The sequence below is a fragment of the Vanacampus margaritifer genome, chromosome 11, assembly GCF_051991255.1.
Source record: "Vanacampus margaritifer isolate UIUO_Vmar chromosome 11, RoL_Vmar_1.0, whole genome shotgun sequence".
Lineage (NCBI taxonomy): Eukaryota > Metazoa > Chordata > Actinopteri > Syngnathiformes > Syngnathidae > Vanacampus > Vanacampus margaritifer.
Window position 1 is genome coordinate 8,932,987 of NC_135442.1, and position 18,678 is coordinate 8,951,664.

General features: G+C 38.6%; 1 protein-coding gene across 4 annotated transcripts in view; it reads left to right on the top strand.

Moving 5' to 3' along the window:
* Positions 1 to 18,678, top strand: part of epha6 (eph receptor A6) — a 171,414-nt gene that overhangs the window by 57,480 nt on the left and 95,256 nt on the right. For all 4 annotated transcript variants that reach the window (XM_077579686.1, XM_077579684.1, XM_077579685.1 and 1 more), the window contains one exon: positions 2,042 to 2,106. Coding sequence is in view for 3 of the 4 variants with exons in the window: in XM_077579684.1 (XP_077435810.1) it covers positions 2,042 to 2,106 (65 nt within the window). In the remaining variant the exon portion in view is untranslated. The remainder of the gene's footprint in view (positions 1 to 2,041; positions 2,107 to 18,678) is intronic.

Sequence of the window (18,678 nt, forward strand, 5' to 3'; positions counted from 1 at the left end):
CGTTGTTACTGATAATGCTCTGATTTGCCAGAAGTGTGCGTGCGTGCGTGTGCTTGTGTGTGTTTGTGTGCGGCTCACTGTTTAATATTGTCAGTCGACGGTCGCTCAAAGACAGATTTAGGACGTAAGCTGTTTGTTGCTTATCATCAGCTTCTTCACTGATGACTCAGAACATAGAAATTAGTTATTTGATTTAAACCACTTCAAGTCTAGTGTGCAGTATCATTATGTTATGTCTTCATTTTTCCCAGACCTTGACTTAACCTTATAAAGCCTGAACCATGATTTTTTTATTCTTTGTAAACAGAGTATTTTTTGGTCGTTTCGAACAAACAAATAGGGATGTAACAATAACGGCAATATTGCGATATTAAAACTGCCACAATATATCGTCATGTCACGATATTAAAAGCATCACATTGATTTCCATTCCTCTGGTGGGTAGTTTTTTAGTGCAGTTTAATTTTCACAAGGCATGTTTTGGCCCTCCTCTACGCTAATGGTCAGATGAAGGGGAACCTAATATGCTCGTGAACACAGTCAATATGTGGAGGAACTCAATGTGTGCTTGCATTAGCAAGTAAGTGTCCAAACAAACAAACAAAAAATTATAAATCACCTTCCATATATGACTTTTGATTTGTGTCATATTTGATACATCCGGTCACAATGCTTTAACTTTTTATATTTATAACTGTCCAAAATATAATAAACAAACATATGAAACATGTTAGTAGTTCCAAAAATCTGAAATAACATTTCCCACTATTAATAAGTATAGGTGTCTCTCCTTTCTCTATGGTGTTAATGCCACGGAGGAGTCGGGACTTCCAACTTCCTGTTTTTTTTACACATCAGCTTTGTTTCCATTTCCTGTTTGAGACGTGTGGGCCGCGTCCCAGTTCTTGCGCTTCCGCCTTTGTCCCCCTCGTTTGCGCTTTCCCGTCGACGGGTGCGAGTGTGTAGTGCAGGGGTAGGTAACCCTGGTCCTCGAGAGCCGCTGTCCTACTAGTTTTCCACGTCTTCCTCCATCAACGCACCTGATTAACAAGATCGTTATCAGGCTTCTACAGAGCTTTTTTTTTTCTTCAGTATTGGTGGCTAGTATCTGCATTTATGTGAACCCAATACTTTTAAATAAGGCCCATTAAAAAGTATTTTTTTAGGTGTTACTTTGTGTGGGCGGAACGGTGGGTGACTTGTTAGCATGTTCGCCTCCCAGTGTTGAGGACGTAACATTGAGTCCGGGCTCCGGCCTTCTTGGGTAGAGTTTGCATGCTCTCCCCGTGCCTATGTGGGTATTCTCCGGGTACTAAATTCTAAATTGTCCCTAGGTGTGATTGTGAGTGTGGCTGGTTGTTCATCTGTGTGTGTGCCCTGTGATTGGCTGGCAACCAGTTAAGAGTGTACCCCGCCTACTGCCCAAAGCCAGCTGACGGCTGCACCACCACTGGTACTTAGTGTAATGAAGTGCTGCCTCCACATGTGAAAATACAATTCCTGATTTTACTGTCTGATAGTCTCATTTTTGCTGTCTGATTTCATCTGGTCTCAAAAGACTGTAAAAAATGTGCTATAATTCATGATCCATGGGGTATTTTGAAGAGAGCATGTCATGGCATTGAAACACATGGGAACTGTTTTAAATGATGAAAAATGCATTTCTTCAAAGTATTTTCATGGCAAGGTTGGACTCCAGCTGTATTTGTGTTTCTATCTTAACCGCACAGCAAAGGCAGCAGATATTGTGGCTTAAAATGAGTAAAAAACGGTGGATGGCAAGCAAGGGAATGGACTGTTGACAGCAATTTGAGGGCAATCTATCAGTCCCAAAATTGTGTGGCAAGTGGCAACACTGTTGTTCCTAGTGTGTGTGTTGCCATGCTGATAAATATTCATCCAAGAAAACTCATTCCTGTTATGATAAAATGACTAAATGAACATGTTTATGACTGATATTTCAATTTCCAGTGTGAAAATGGAACTTTTGTGCGCCGACAGATGGATAATGGGTGGATTTCCCCCCTCTTTTTCATTTCAGTTGTGCTGCTGGATACAACGTCTGTGCTGGGAGAGCTCGGATGGAAGACGTATCCTATAAATGGGGTAAGGATTCCGTGCCCAACTATTACAGTTTCTGTATTTACCCTCCACGTTGGTGTTTTTGGGGGGAGGTCTTTTTTGCATTGACCGGATCGATTATAGTGACGTGCACATCTTTGTTTTCGGTCAAACGCCTCTCTGGCCTCTTGGGAAATAAGGTAACTTGGAAACAAATAATGAGATAACATCTCTTAGGAGGCTTTTATAATGTGGTTCAATCTTTCCTTGTCAATTCCTTTCCGTTCATGTCACAGTCGAGCCACACAAATATTCTACTCCCTTAAATGTGAACCGGTGGGAAGCAAATTGGGTGGCCATTAGTCCAAATGTCCAGTTATAATAATGTCACATTTTGAAAAAATAATCTTTAATACAGTATAAATACATATACAGCATCTACAGGAGAGCATAGCAATGCTGAGTGAATAAAATTTCACTGTGCATTTAGACCTCATTTCACCTTTGGTTGCCAGTGCTCCAATACAAGAGTAAAATGATTGCATGCACTGTGCCTAACACTATATTTATGACAGTCTACTACTCAAAAAGGATATTTCCATTTTGCTCAGACAAGGCGCCTCAAGCACAACAGTGGTATCCTACCGGACTGAAAATGTGAACACAAGTGTTATGCCATCTGAAGGTATTGCTATATTGAACTGAAAATCACAATGATCTAGATATTTTATAGTATACCAAGTCAACAAAATTAAATTAAATTAAATTAAATTTTAATAAGCAGAGGTGGGCATTGTCATTGACTGGAATTGATGATTGATGGAAGTGCCCACCTTTTGGCGTGTGCTCAAGCACTTTCATCGAATGCTTGATAATGCAAAGCCTCACAAAAATACACGGATTGAGAAAGACCGCGATCGATTTAAGTAATCCTCCTGCATTTGGTGCTCAGTCTGTGCATTTTGTTCAAGGCTTCGCATTATCAAGCATTCGCTGAAAGGGCTGAAGCACACGCCAAAAGGTGGGCACTTCCATCAATCATCAATTCCAGTCAATGACGATGCCCACCTCTGCTAATAAGTTCTATTTTCGTACAGAATTTTCATTCGTAGAACATCTACTATTTAGGTCAAATATCATGAGTCCCTGTCCTTTCTCCTCTGTGACTTTCCGAGTCTCAGTTGCTTCCTTTTGAGTTGACCAACAGCAACCAAAAGTCTAGAGGGCCTAATTACGTGCCCAGCACGAGTCTAGCGCAAAGTTGGGTTCTGAGAGATGAGATTGACTCGTGCAAAATGCGTTTATACCTATAAACGGCAAGAACTCTAATTGCGGATGATGTAGTCGGCCGCATATGTGACATGGCCAATTGACCTCCTTGCACCCCCAAATAAACCCCGCCAAACCCCACAATCCCGCAAGTTGTGTGACACAGTAAATGGGGTGCTATTAAAATATTTTTATGATGTTAATCAAATGTATCAAATGCATTAAAATCACATTACACCACCATTTAGACCTGCTTTTTGCAAGTCTAAAATAAAAGTTGCTTTTTGTCAATAAATTGTGAGATGTGCGTCTACCATAATGTTCAGCGAGGCACAATGTGGTCCCAAACATGGTAGACTAGACTTGCCCCCCAGCACCAAAAAGAAGAAGCACCCGTTTTTCCGCCAGGCCCATGAGCTAAATCTTGTTTATTGCCTTTTTAACATTTGTCAAGTCACTGCTCTTCTGATGGTGCTCAAGTCTTACAGCAAAGTGTACCAATATAAATCGTTGTCCCTTCGACAGTACATGACATGTTTAGCCTCTCATATTTGCTGACAACTTTACTCGATGCAACAACAATTTATTACCTTTGTGCTCCCTAATTCCACTTCCACATTGTATAAATCTGTCTGTTGCAGTTCCCAAGTCTGCAAAATTTACTTTTAAGTACCCACTAGTTCTCAATAAATCTCACTGTCTGTTTCGCTCCCCAAATTACTCTTACGTTTTCATTTGTTTTCATCTGTCATTCTCCCATGAGCCCTTAAAAAAACAACTTTTCTTCTCATACCTCATTCTCTGTTTTATTTTTTCTGCCAGTGAGCAATTTACAGATTCAAAACTATTACTCGGCTTGCTGAAAACTTTTGATGAGGTAAACTATCACCTAAAAACAACAGCTTTCTCTCTGCCAAGTGGTAATATTCAACGAATGAAGAAGATACACGAAAGGTTGCAACGACGGCAAGTTTCAAAATGTTCTCGTTACTGCAGTTTGAACAATTACCGTGCAATCTCCCACATCTGTAAGACCTGAGAGTCTCTTACTTTCGAGTATCGACTTATGCGATCCTCTTCAGCAGAATCCCCGAGATCCCCCCTTTCCTCTGTGTGCTCGTCTCTCTGCATGCGAGGTCCGCACTTTCCCATATCAGGGTTATGGGGGTGATTACATCATGTAGGTCGTGGTGACAGCCAGCCAGAGTATTGAGGAAAAGGCAAAGGGAGGCCACTACCTTCATGATTAAGCTGTCAGCCCTCTCCCCTCCTCACTCATCCACTATCCACGGATTTAGCATTAATATTTAAGGCATCAAGGTGAGAGGGCCTGAGGGAAGGTGTGAAGATCTTGGGAGGTAAAATAGTTTAAATCCCCTTCTCTTCCTGGGACCCTGCAAGAGGAAGTCAATCCCCACCATATTAGACACAGCCTGGTATCAGGCCACTTGAGTAAGCCACCTTGTAGCTGCCTGCCGGGGATGTACGAATGGTAGCTTGACATATAAATTGCGCCTCACGATTTTAAATGTGTGGATGTCCATAGTAATAATAAATATATAAATAATAGGTCTGTCAAAATGAAAGCATTAACTCTGGTGATTAATTTCAATTCTTTGAAGTGCTAAAAATTAACTCAACTCAGTTTCATTTGGTCTCACACGAAGATGGACAGACATGGACGATGGGTCATTTTTGCTTTCAGTTTTACTTAAAGCTATTAGAACAGTCATTTATTCTAAATAAACTTTATAGTTGATGATTGTATACCAATTCTAAGATTTTACTCAAGTAAATATCTGTTACAAGCTTTGTGGAGGAAAGTAGAAGCAGAAGTAGAAACATGTGCTTAATCGTGATTAATCATGATTAATTATGAAAAAAAATGTGTGATTAATTCATTACTTTAGTTGACAGCACTACTAAATATAATAATAATAATAATTATTATTATTATTAATATTGGAATAATGATTATTATTATTATAATTATTATTAATAATAATTATTGTTGTTGTTGTTTATTATTATTATTATTATTATTAATAATAATAATTATTATTAATAATAATAATAATAATAATAATAATAATAATAATAATAATGTGTGGAAGTTCTTGAACAATCTCATTCAAAGATCAGAAAGTGTCGCTTATCCACATTCGATGTACGGAAAGAATTGCAATAGTGGGATGAGAAGCAGAGCTAGCACCAAAAGAGCCAAGTTGCGGGAACAAACTGATTGTGCAACTTCAAATCAATTGACTAAATGTGTTCAGTCTTTCTCATATCAGTGCATTTCCCCATAGGTAGCCATCACCAGAACTCTGGAAAGCTGTATAAAATGTTTACAACCTGTACGAGATTTCAACAATTTAACATTCTATTTATGCTGATTGTCCATTTGAATTAAAGTGTCCTATTTTAATTCACCGTCGGTAAAAAACATCCATGTATATTATTTATGCCTATTTAGGATAAATAAAGAGTGAAAAGTCATTCATAGAGTTTAGGAATAGAGATTTCACAAAATCAGTCAGGGCAGAGATGTGTCAGTAATTTCTATCACAGCAGTTGTTTCAAGAAATTATGCACTGAAAATCCATTTTTGCTAAGGTAATAATTGCACAAGTATGTGGAATGTCATAATTTTGGAGGCGTATTAGCTATGATGAAAGTGAAGAAGCTCAGGAGGAAGGACTGAGTGAGGTGAAGGGAGAGAGAGGCCTGATCTGGCGTCTGCATGGAGCCACATTAAGTCCCAGTCCGAATGGGCAAACACGCTGATGAAATATGCATGAGTCATTTCCCATGTGCTGGGTGGATGAATTGAAGGGGGGGGGGGGGGGCAGAGTGGCCTAATGTCCGAAACACCAATTTAGAAAAGTCATCTGTAATAGAAGTAGTCTTTATGCAGGCAAATGCTCATTATTGACACCTTGTTAGTCTGTTAAGATAAATATCAGGCTCATCAATACCTTGGATTTTTTTTATCCATTTGCGTGCATTTTAACTCCTCCTACATGACAGGACTCATTTCCTCAAGAAAGTTTTGCAAGTAAGTGTATACAAGGCAGAAAAGTGGTGCTGAAAGAACAGCAATGAGTCAAGTTCAGGGTAAACAGTAGGTCCAATTGTTTGTGTGTTATTTCTGCAGAGGCAGTTTCTCAAGAAAGTCTTTTTATCGCAATGTTTAACCAACCAGGATCTTATCTCAAAGCACTTTCTGCACACCTGACACGATTAGGGAGTGAGAGTGCATTTCTTTGAAGAAGACTGACATATTTTTCCTCCGACGTATTGCGTGATGGCCGCCAGTGGAAAAAAATGAGAAATAATCTGGAAACACTCAGCTTCCCCCAATGGAGGCTTTGAAAAAGGTAGGATGATTTAGCATGGAATCGTTCATCCAAGTGACCTCTGCCATAACTGGGCTTAAGCAGTAGCGGGGGATTCCTTAATTGGCTTGTTTCTTTTCAGGGACACACCAGGGCCGATAGCTAATGTGCTCCCATTCGGCATCTCGCTGACAGCTTTTTGGGTTCACCCTCACCACGTGAGGAGTACGGTGGGAGTGAGTGGGAGGTACTGGAAAGAGTAAATATTGGCTTTTATTTAGGTTTGACAAAGTCACAATCTTAAACCAATCTAAAATCTTCGAAGGATAGCTGTCTGGTATGAAAGGGAACATCCGATTACTTAACTGAATATTATAGCAGGCCCTTTAAATAAAATCTTCGGAGGGTCCCCACAAAGATCTGCTAAGTAATTTTAATCGATTTATCTTGCTTTTTGCAATCGTGGTTTATATCCTGGCAGACACAAAATTTTTGTGTTAACCTCGGTTGCTCCATGTCCCGCTCTGCCTTATCGTGAACACTATGGCGTTCCACAGGGTTCAATTTTGGGGCCCTTGCTGTTTTGGGTTCCATCTTAAGAAGGCATTTTAATTGCCATTACATGCCAACATCACCATCCCAAAATCACAATTGCTAATTTAGGGCGCTAAGAAACTTTTAGTTTATTACGCCGTCATTGTGCGATTCGGCACAAGTCTTCGGTGTTAGCAGCTAGCTGCTAGCAGTGAGTGCACAGCTGGCTGCTTTTAAAGTACCGGCAGTCCAACAATGGCTAATTTGCTTTCTTTCTTTGTCTCTTTTTCAATGATGTGAACATAACATAACATTCACTCTTCATGTATGAGGAGTATGTGCCTTAAATGTGCTTTAAATTGCAGTTTGAGGTATTTTTCTTTCTTCAAAGAAGAAAGAAAGAAAAGAAAATTAGAACCTCATTTTCTTTATAAAACATTTTCTTTACAAAACTTTTTTTCCTATTAAATAAATAAAAACATTCATCTCAAAATGTCAAATATGGCTTGTGTTCCTACATTCTAAATGGACATATTTGACAATTGTTTTATAAAAAAAATGTTTTAATCCATTCTAAGTAATTAATAGTGAAATGAATGGAAAAGTACATCAATATACATAAATAAAAAATGGATCAATAATCATTTTATAATCAAATCGCCCCTGAATCGTTATTTAATCCTGAGGTGCCCAAAAATTCTGATCCCTACCCTTTTATATATATATATATATATATATATATATATATATATATATATATTTTTTTAATATTTTTTTTTACTTTCCTTTAAATAGGAGTGTAATTTTAAATTGTTGCTTTTGTTAAAGAAAGGCTTTCTTCATCTTAGGTGCTAAGCCTCTCATTTCTCCATGTACAGTACAGCACTTTTTATTCACCAATGGTTGATGATAAAGCGCTCTATAAATAAAGTTGAGTTTTATATACATTTTTAACCAATGAAATGATTCAAACAAGTTATCTTTTCCCCAAAAATACAAATAAAAACACTTGGCGGATCGTACTTAAGAGGGACAAACAGGGTGCCCCACAAAATACAGGAAACGAGTCATTTGAATTCAAGCACTGAATATTTTCCGATTTCCTCATTCTCAGTGAGGTCACGGTCTTCTTTCAATTGCTATCTTTGCTGTCTGAAACATCTTGTCATGTTTCACAGATTAAGTGTGGTTGATTCAAACAGGATTTGTCTCTGCTGCTGCCTATATCGTGGAGTAATAGCCCCGCACCTAGCCGAGCAATCACAGCGCTCCATCAAGCTCTGACACATCCATTTGTCTCACTCTTTGTGGTCCGAGAGCAAACCAAAGGAAGACACTCGCGCGCCATGACTTTTATTGTATTTTGATTTCTTAAGAGAACAAAATGCTCAATCTTCACCTGTTGTATTGTTTTACCGCACACATGTCAGGCCACAGGCAAAAAGGAGTTTGATGCAAATGCGACCTGACACTTTCAAATGGGAGAGGAAAAATGGAAATACTGCAAAAGCAAGATTGATCGATGCGATGTTGACTTTTTCATACCTGCTGATCAATGTGATCGATAAAAAGCAAGTTTGTGGATACATGGAAGATGCATCATCACTTGCAGTCGTGTTATTTTACTCTTAATAATCACAGAAATTAAAAAAAAAAAAACGGAAATAAAGCAAAATGTTGTACTGCTACTTTTGCATTTTGTCTTCCACATACATACGGTACATGACATGCAGTGACGGTAGAGAGAAACCTTTTCGCTGCTCTAACTTCTTGTGAATCCTGCCCTCCACCAGAAAGTGGGCTTGGGTATTTGGGGTCAGAGCATGGTGCCTGTTGGAGGGATACAATTACACTGGGGTCGAACGATTAGTCTGGCGAGCTTTCTAAAATGCACTTAACATATTATATAGTCCGAAGATGCTGAAAGCTGCGCTTTACCACTTGCTCACTCTGGCTATGCGTCTGCTGCTCCCTCTGGCCTAATTGATCCAATAGACCAGACAATCCCATATTGTCTGCACTCATTTCCAGTCAAGCTGGTTTAGACTCTGCACACTGGAGTCAGGTGGCTTTGGGCAGAAAAGACGTCTCTTCTAATTTCACTAGAAAGACAGACGGGTGGATATGAGCCAATGAGGCGGACGATATCACTGTGGGAAGAAAACACATTTGTTAAAAAAGTTACAAATCCTACTGACTTATTTCAGCTTTTCTCTGTTGCCGTTTTCCTCCTTAAAATGAGCAAAGTCGGGGCCTTCTTTTGCAACAATGAAAGGTAAATCTTGTTGAGGTGCAAGTTTAACCAATGGCAAAATCTACAGTTTAACTTCCTGGTAGGTTTTTACGGCCGCACTTGCAAATATGAGCATGCTGGCAACTAATTTCGTAATGCTGCGTGACTCTTTCCCACTGAGTAAGTGCAGTGTGAAAAGGGCTTTACACTTTTATTGCCATTTAATTTATTCAAAACGTGTGAACATATTTTTTAATGCTTTGTCTTTCACTCCCAAAAACGTATTTATATGTTTTTGTTAGTTTTATTTATTTTTCTATGCAAGAGCCATAGAGAAAGCTTTGATGCAGCTTCTAACACAAAGAGGTGGCTTAAAGCAATGGTAGTTATTACAAAAAACGGCCAGCAGGTGACAGGAGAGTATAAGAGATCAGCCAGGGCCATGTTTTGCAACAAGCTCTTTTTGTTTGTCTTTTTACCAGGAATATCAATATTGATGAAACTTAGCTATATTCTAATACTAACTGCTGCAAAACGTTAACAGATACAAATGTACTTTTTTCCTGAGAAAGAAGAGATTATTTTTCTTTTGGGAGGTTCCACCTTTCTATAGCAATAGAACACAATATTCTGTGGGCCTTACAAAATCAGTCAAAATCCAGTAATACAGCTGTGAGGATGCTTCAATGAAAATGGCTGGGAGTGAATGAGTTAAGTACAATTTGAGTCCCTAGGACCAGGTGTATTTGATTTAATAGACCCCCCGCAGCCCCATCCATTATAGCATGCTTTAAAGACGATCCGATCTGCGCCCTTAAAGTCTGTCAAAGTATCAAGTTCAACTTGGTTTAAAACACTTACCGTAGAACCGATGTGGCAGTTATTTCCGAAGCAGCTTCAAAGAAACGATCAGAACAACGAGTTGGTCTTCTGCCAAATTGCTCCACAACCAAATATAATGAGAAAAATCTCAGAAGATGTCTGAAATTGCTTCATATTTTTTAACAGTCTTTGGTCCTGTGATTGATTTTTTTTTTTTTTCGTTCGTTTTTGTTTTTCTTCAGTATCGATTTTGACCTTCGCTTTAAATTGAATTCCAAGTACCGTTGACTGTAACTGTAAAACCACCGTGCTTCAACGATTTCCTTCTTAAAGCTTCACAGCATTTTTTTTCAATGATATCATCTTCTGAAAGTGTTTGTTTTTTCTTGTGTAATTATTTCCTCTAAAGAACACTTCTTGCCGTCTTTGGTTGCCTTCTGTGCCCATTTATCTTTGACTCCCTGTTTGTCTGCCACCTCCACATCGTTTTTTCCTTTGTTTTCATTCCATCTCTCGCCTTCTCTCTCAACAGTGAGTGGCAGGTGGCGAAAACACAAAGACGGTACGCTGTGGATTTGTTTGTTTTTGTCTTTTCAAAGCAGTGTTGTAGTCAGGTGCTCACTGAAGATACTGTACATAATGAGCTGACCCTTAAACAAAGATACACGCTCTGTGTCTTTAAAGATAGAACAATGGATCAAAAGGTAAATGCTGGTGTGCGCTTTGGAAAGAGGGAACAATAAATACATTCAGCTAGAAAGTTCATGATTTTCTTATGGTCATATATATATTTTTAGAATGTGTGCAGCACAACCGAAAGAACAGCTTTGACTATAAATATAATTTTGTGTCCAATTAAGTTGAAATGATTAAGGTTTTAGAGGAAACGAGAGAGAACGAGAAAGCAATGACCTTTTCAACACTTTAGGATGCTGAAGTTGTCTTCATCGCTGACTCCCGTGTTTGACTACACTCGCGAGTTACAAGTGCAGATTTGAAGATCTACTGTACATAAACGCTTTTTAAAGGTCTGCCGCAGGGTACGCTTGCTACGGAAAATAGTCTCATATTAGTTTTTCTTATTTATTTTTTTTAAATGCCAACACCATTAACATTCACAAAAAAAGCCCCAAGGAAACTTTTAATAAGATACACGGATCCCTTTTTGTTTGGAATATAAAAAAAGGATAACTCAAGTTTTAATTAATGTTCTGTATTGACTATGTGTTTGTGCTGCATGCTTTCCTCTACCTGGGAGGGCTGGTCTTATCTAAACTGTAGAGTTGCACCCGCTCCTCAAGCGTGCGTGTGTGTGTGTGTGTTGCACCACAGTGTGCAGCCATCACTTTGATCTCACATCAGTCAGAAGATGCTGAGCACACATTGACATTCTTGCCTCTGCATCTCTGGCAAAAAATAGATATGTAAAACAATGAGCGCTTCCTTCTCATTTTCCCACGCATATTTTGTCAAAGCTGGTGGTGGGTGGGCAGTGGGCCATGCGCGTGAAAGGTCTCTTCTTGTCTCTATCCGCGGGATGAGGAGTCACTTAGTTGGAGTGGAGATGAACGGCTCAGCACCGTTAAGGTAAATGAGATCAAGAATTAACACAACAGTTGTGATTGAACCGTTTTGGTGAACGATAGGGTGACAATTTTGGTAGAAAAAAAAATCACCATGAGGCGTCAAAATCGTGAAAAATCAAGCAGGTCTCTTTGCTCTTAAATGCTTTGGGCTCACCGGTTAACTGTCATTAACTCATTTATTCCCAGCCATTTTCATTGAAGCAACCCCCTTCGCTCCCGGCTGTTTTACTGTATTTTGAATGACTTTGCAAGGCCCACACAATATTGTGTTCTGTTGCTATAAAAACATAGAACCTACCAAAAGAAAAGATTGAGTCTCATCTTTCATCAGGAATTTTTTTTGTTTGTTGTTTTGCAGCAATTAGCATTAGAATATAGCTAAGTTTCATCATTATTCACAAACCTGTTTAAAACACTGGGGAAAAGAACTTTTTGCAACATGGCCCTGTTTGATCTCTTATACTCTTCTGCCATCTGCTCACCATTTTTTGTTGTTGTAATAATTACCATTGCAGCCATTTTCACTGAAGCAACCCCCTTCGCTCCCGGCTGTTTTACTGTATTTTGAATGACTTTGCAAGGCCCACACAATATTGTGTTCTGTTGCTATAAAAACATGGAACCTACCAAAAGAAAAGATTGAGTCTCATCTTTCATCAGGAATTTTTTTTGTTTGTTGTTTTGCAGCAATTAGCATTAGAATATAGCTAAGTTTCATCATTATTCACAAACCTGTTTAAAACACTGGGGAAAAGAACTTTTTGCAACATGGCCCTGGTTGATCTCTTATACTCTTCTGCCATCTGCTCACCGTTTTTTGTTGTTGTAATAATTACCATTGCAGCATTTTCACTGAAGCAACCCCCTTCGCTCCCGGCTGTTTTACTGTATTTTGAATGACTTTGCAAGGCCCACACAATATTGTGTTCTGTTGCTATAAAAACATGGAACCTACCAAAAGAAAAGATTGAGTCTCATCTTTCATCAGGAAAAAAAGTATATTTGTTTTGCAGCAATTAGCATTAGAATATAGCTAAGTTTCATCATTATTCACAAACCTGTTTAAAACACTGGGGAAAAGAGCTTTTTGCAACATGGCCCTGGTTGATCTCTTATACTCTTCTGCCATCTGCTCACCGTTTTTTGTTGTTGTAATAATTACCATTGCTTTAAGGTCAAAGGTTGCATCAAAGCCTTCTGAATTAAAAAAAATAAAAATTTAAAAATTAAAAAAAAACGTATAGATACTTTTTTGTGACCATGGCAATATTTAAATTGGAACGTTTTTCGACGTTTTTGGGAGCTAATGGGGTTTCCATCCAAATGTTTCAAAAAATTGAAAGCAAGGCTTGTGGGAAATGGATGTTCAGCAGCATTTTACAGATTGACTCTGGCTGAAATATTTCGGCATGACGAGATCTTTTACAATCTATCTGGTCAAAACGTGCAACGTCGTATCCGGTCCTGTTTTATTCACCAGAGATGGGCGCATCAATGAATTTTGAGCGTCTGTCATTTGTCAACAGTTGATAAACCTTTCTGTCATCCTTAATCCGTCAATATTTCATCTGGAACCGCTTTGTAATCGCCAATCTGTCATTGTTCATTCGGCAGCAAAATGGGCATTCCCTCTTTGACTGATTGACGATTAGATCGACGGATTACGTTTACATTGACGGATGAAAACCGCAATGCGTAGCACGTTCATTTTTCAAAGTATACAGTCTATCGTCAGAGAAAAACGGGATTGAAGGGCCTTCCATCAATATTGATGGAATGCCCTCCTCTGTTAATCACAAAACCTGTTTCCATTACAAAAAATGTAATTTTTTGTATCGATACTGAAAAATCCACAACCTCCAAACATAAAAATATTTTGGGGGGAATTTTAGGACTTTAATTCCAATTTCTGCTTATTCTTGAAAATTTGAATAAAAATAGGTAAATGGAACCCACCTAGTCAAATACCACAACCTGGAACAATGGATGTACTTTGTCTAGCATCTTGCTTATGCTTACACACTCTAAAAAGTGAGTTGATGAACCAATTTAAGATTACAAATTGAATTGTTGACCAATTTAATAAAATTGCTTCAATATATAACACACGATTGAGTTAAATTAATCCAAAGGGAATATATGAAATTAATTAATTATGAGTTCATTAAACATAATATATTCATTTGAATTAAGTTAATCCAAAGTGAATATATTATTCTGAAAAACAGACAAACTATATATCTCCACAACTGAGTACTACACAATTTAGTTCTTATTCTCTTCAAACAGAATCAGTGATAGCCTAACGAAGACTATTATCATTTGTTAATCTTTCATTGTTTTTCACTGCTGTCTTATTAAAGCATGTTTTGTTTTTTTTGTGCCCCAGACGCCTTTCTGTGTGATGTTGTAGCAGTTAACACAACTAAACACCATCATTATTTAATATGAAAACTTGTTTTAATCAAGTGCACAGACACAAGGTCTTAATCAAGCAGTGTTTCCGTCTAGCAAAGCCGCTCTGCCACTGTTAACTATGAAAGGGTACCTTGACTTGCTTTTGTTGTCATACTCCACAGCGCTTTAACTACGTCTGTGAAGCTGCAAGGCCAATTAATATCGAGTGGAATAGTTTTGCTGTGTAGGGATCAATAACATCTTGATAGGTGGTCGTGCTCATTGCCCTCGGCTGGTGACACGAACTCAGCGGCGACCGGCCTTCTGGTTTCTTTTCTTGTCTCTGTTGTCTCTGCACGAAACTGAGACACAGAAAAAGAGACGCCCGTGAGACACAGTTCAAATAATGACAGTCTTTAAGAGTTATACACGGGAAGGCCGTTGGCAGGAACAAACCAGAACATAAAAGGGCAGACAAAAAAAACAAAATGGATAAAGTAGTTAAGCTAATTTTCGTATATATATATATTTTTTTTTTCCAGAGTGCCACTTCTGACCCCTGCATGGGGCCATCTAGTGGATGAATATTGCACTTACATGAGCCAGAGTGGTGGTGACAAGATGGCTAAAATGCAACAAATAAAACAAAAAAATTATATTGTTCAATGTAGCTGTGTATTTAATTGATTATTTTCTTAAATTCTAAATAGTTTACTGACAGTTTTTGTTATTCTGATTTTTTGAAATGATACCCCTAAATCCCAAAGGGTCAAATTTCGCCCTAATCCTAAATTAGGGAATAAATTGAAAAAAAAACATTGAAAAAACATATATTTTGGTGTTCAGTGAACTTATAGCAGTCATTTAATGTATAATTCATAATTTTCCCAAGAAGAAAAGGGTTCTTGGGTTCTCCAGGGTTAATGTTGGCTCGAAATATAAATTCGACCTCAGCAGCTCTTAAAGGGTCATATGGGCTGAACTCTATCTTCGGTGCCCTTTGGAGGATGGCTGAGGCCTTGACCAACCAGGTGTCACTTTTGTGAGAACACTCTTGAGATCACCATGGCGATGACTGATGGCTGCTCTGGCTCCACCCTGCTGGCTAGCCATTTACGGTGATGGATGTTGGAATGAGAGGAGCGCAGGGTCTTTTGGATTTCATTTGCTCGCCGCTGTTCACTTGCCATTATTGATTTAGGGGTGTACTGGTAATAGGTAGTGCGACGCCGCCTTGTATGTGTCTGTGTGTGGCCATTTGTGTGTGTGTGTGTGTGTGTGTTCTAAGGAGAAAGTGATTTATTGATAAGCACGATCCCAAAATGCCAGATCATCACCACATTTAAAACGACAGACAATCATTTTACTGCCATTATGGATGTTTGCGTCTCCCTGATTTGTTGGAATTTAGATGTTTCTGGGGTTGGTGAAGGGCTCTGGTTGGTTGTGTCTGGTCGGTGCTGGATTTCACTTTCCTTTCTTTTCTTTGGTCCTTCCTCGGTTCTCCTGACGGCCTCACGGCTCTGGCTGGAAGTGTTTGGTTTAGGTGAACGGTTTGGGATTTTTTAATAGGTTTTAGGTGAACTAATGAATACACACGCAAGCACGCACACACGCACATACACATACTCACCCACATACCAAAAAAAAAAAAGGGGAGCAATGATGATGACATGTCAAATCGGTAAAATTACCGAATGAACAATACTGAGCTCTCCGGAAAAAAAAAAAAAAAAAAAGGATGTTTGCTTCATAGCAGCTTTGTTTTTGTATTTCTTGCAATGTCTTTCTGATATGGCTCACAATTGGCCAGTGAAAGTCCAGCCATCTTGAGTTTCCGTTTATGCCCAACTTGTTTGGTGTCAAAAAAAATCATTTAAGTCCTTTGATGCTGAATTTTTTTCTGATGTTGGCAGTTCCGTAGACGAGCACAGGCCGGTGGATCTTCGAGAGGGAGTTCAACTCTATTGGGATCAGACTAGAACTCCAACTAACGATTATTTTAATAATCAATTGATTATTATTATTATTGTTATTAATCAATGAATCTGGAAAAAAACACATTTCCAACTCTTTATTGAAAAACAGCATATTATTTCTAATTGGCAGCGCACAGAGAGGTTTCTGCATGAACATCCCAGAGCTCTTAAATTAATCGATGATGAATCCTTAAAAAAACGAAAACATCACAAAAAGCTTTACACAAAGTTTTTCAAAGCAGGTCGGATTATTTTATTTTGCTCCCATTAAAATTGCATACACATTTTGTCTTCCTGCCTCAAGGGGCTATTTTTAGTTAAAAGACTTCAGGGAGGTTCATTTGGTAAAATATTAAATGCAGTTTGACTAGCTATAAATTGCGCTGACATTTAGCCTTGCCAAAGTCTTGTGGTAATTCATTTTTGATTCCATTGACTATATACAAAAAAAATCAAATTCTTCTATACTATAAGTGACAAGTGATGCAAAGTATCCCCTTCCTTATGTCGCGTATAGACAGCTATCTATCCATGACGCACATTACAAAGAAGTATAGTGTATCATCTTTTTACCATATTAATGGATTTTCATCTATAGCACGTCATGTACAAGGTCACAAGGAAACGAGAGTCTGTCCCTACAGGCGTACCTAGAACAGATCATCAATCTACCACATACCAACTAGTCACACATGAGAGTGCCACCAGGGACTTGGGGGGGCCCCATAACAACATGCCACTTTTTGGCCCCCTTGATACAAATTTACAGTTTCTGCGGGCCCCTGTCAGTCATAGGCTCTTCGAATCATTATCATCTGATTTATTATTATTATTAATTGTGATACTTCAGAAATGTGAAAAACGATAGCAAAATATCACCGTGAACTTATAAGTCCATCGTGGAGGTGGTCTGCAGACACACACACACACACACACACACACATTTAATTCTTATTGTTTTTCTCATAAAGTCACAGAGCTGACATCAAGTTCCCCAATGAGTGCACACTCTTCATCCATCTCCCTAATAACCTATTACTGTACCAGTGGGTGTTTCGGTGGATGCGCGTCCTAAAGGTTGAAAGTTTTTCATCCATCACAGAGGGAGAGTAGCGTTGAATAAAAATATCTCAATCGCAGTGACAGTAACAACACACACACACATCAGTGGGTACATGTGCATGGCAAAGACAGAGACTGAGTGAAGAAAGCTTCAGGTCGACACATGAGTTATGGGAAAGGAGGAGAGAGAAAGTATATACCAAGGCAAACCTGAACATCTATATAACAATGATAATAATAACCCTCAGATTGAAATGGATTTGAACATCCAAGGTCATATCATCATTTTGGAGGGTCACGCATTCATGTGAACCTCTGGAAAATGAATGTAACATTTTGTGCGCGTGTATGAGGAAAAATTACATAAAGCAATCCAACATATCGTTGGTAGGGATCGTGCTCTCGAACAAAGAATTTGGAGATATGAAAAACTGCTTATCTGTTTCATTCTTATGAATAGACTTCAATGTATACTGTACTGTATATTAACATGAATTTATGTTATTAGATATTAGGGAAGGTTTTTACAAGCGCTTTTATGTGAAGTCACTGCCAAATGAAACGAGGGTAAAGAGGGCAGAAAACCATAGTGTCTAACAAATTACTTTATTTTTTATTTTTATTAAAGACCGCTGTCTAATAATAAGAATGACTCGAGTTTTATAAGAACCTAGATGATATCCTCAATCCCCCTCTGACACAACCGTGATGCGCTGTAATAAACTATTCTAAGGGAGAGTCGCTAAGGGCTCTGTCTGACATTGCCACATTGCTTTTTGGTTTGGGGGGAGGGGAGGGGTTCACCGGCTTGCTCAGTTGTCCTTCAGCAACCGCTGGAGAACACGCATTTGGTTTCCGCACTTAGCACTTAGCATAGCGTTAGTATCATAGCAAAAATACATCAATCATGTGTGTTACGGATGATTAAATTATTATAAGCTGTCAACTTCCATATGTTATATAATGTATGTTCATAAGATGAGTTTTTTTGGCTCAATTTGAAAATGTGTTGTTGTAATTGTTCAAAGTCCTCAAAGAGATATTGTGTGGAAATATCTGCCATCTAGTGGTGAACTAATAGAATGCAACGACTTAAGTTTGAAGCGTGCACTACCGCGCCTCAGAGAGGGACCACATTTCGCAAGCCTACCACCGATTACTATTTTCTCTAAGTTTGTCTCCTTGGAGTATCTGTAGCAGAAAGATGGCAGCAAAACATGTTAGCCTCCTGTAAGGTGAGGCGCCACCTATGGAATGTAATTAGCGATTACGAGACCCACGATTACAGCGGTCGCCCACTACTTTGCGGTTCACTTATTGCAAATTCACTCTATCACAGTTTTTATTTGGGTCCATTTATGCTGCTATTTTTGTATTTTTTTTTGTAATATTTAAGT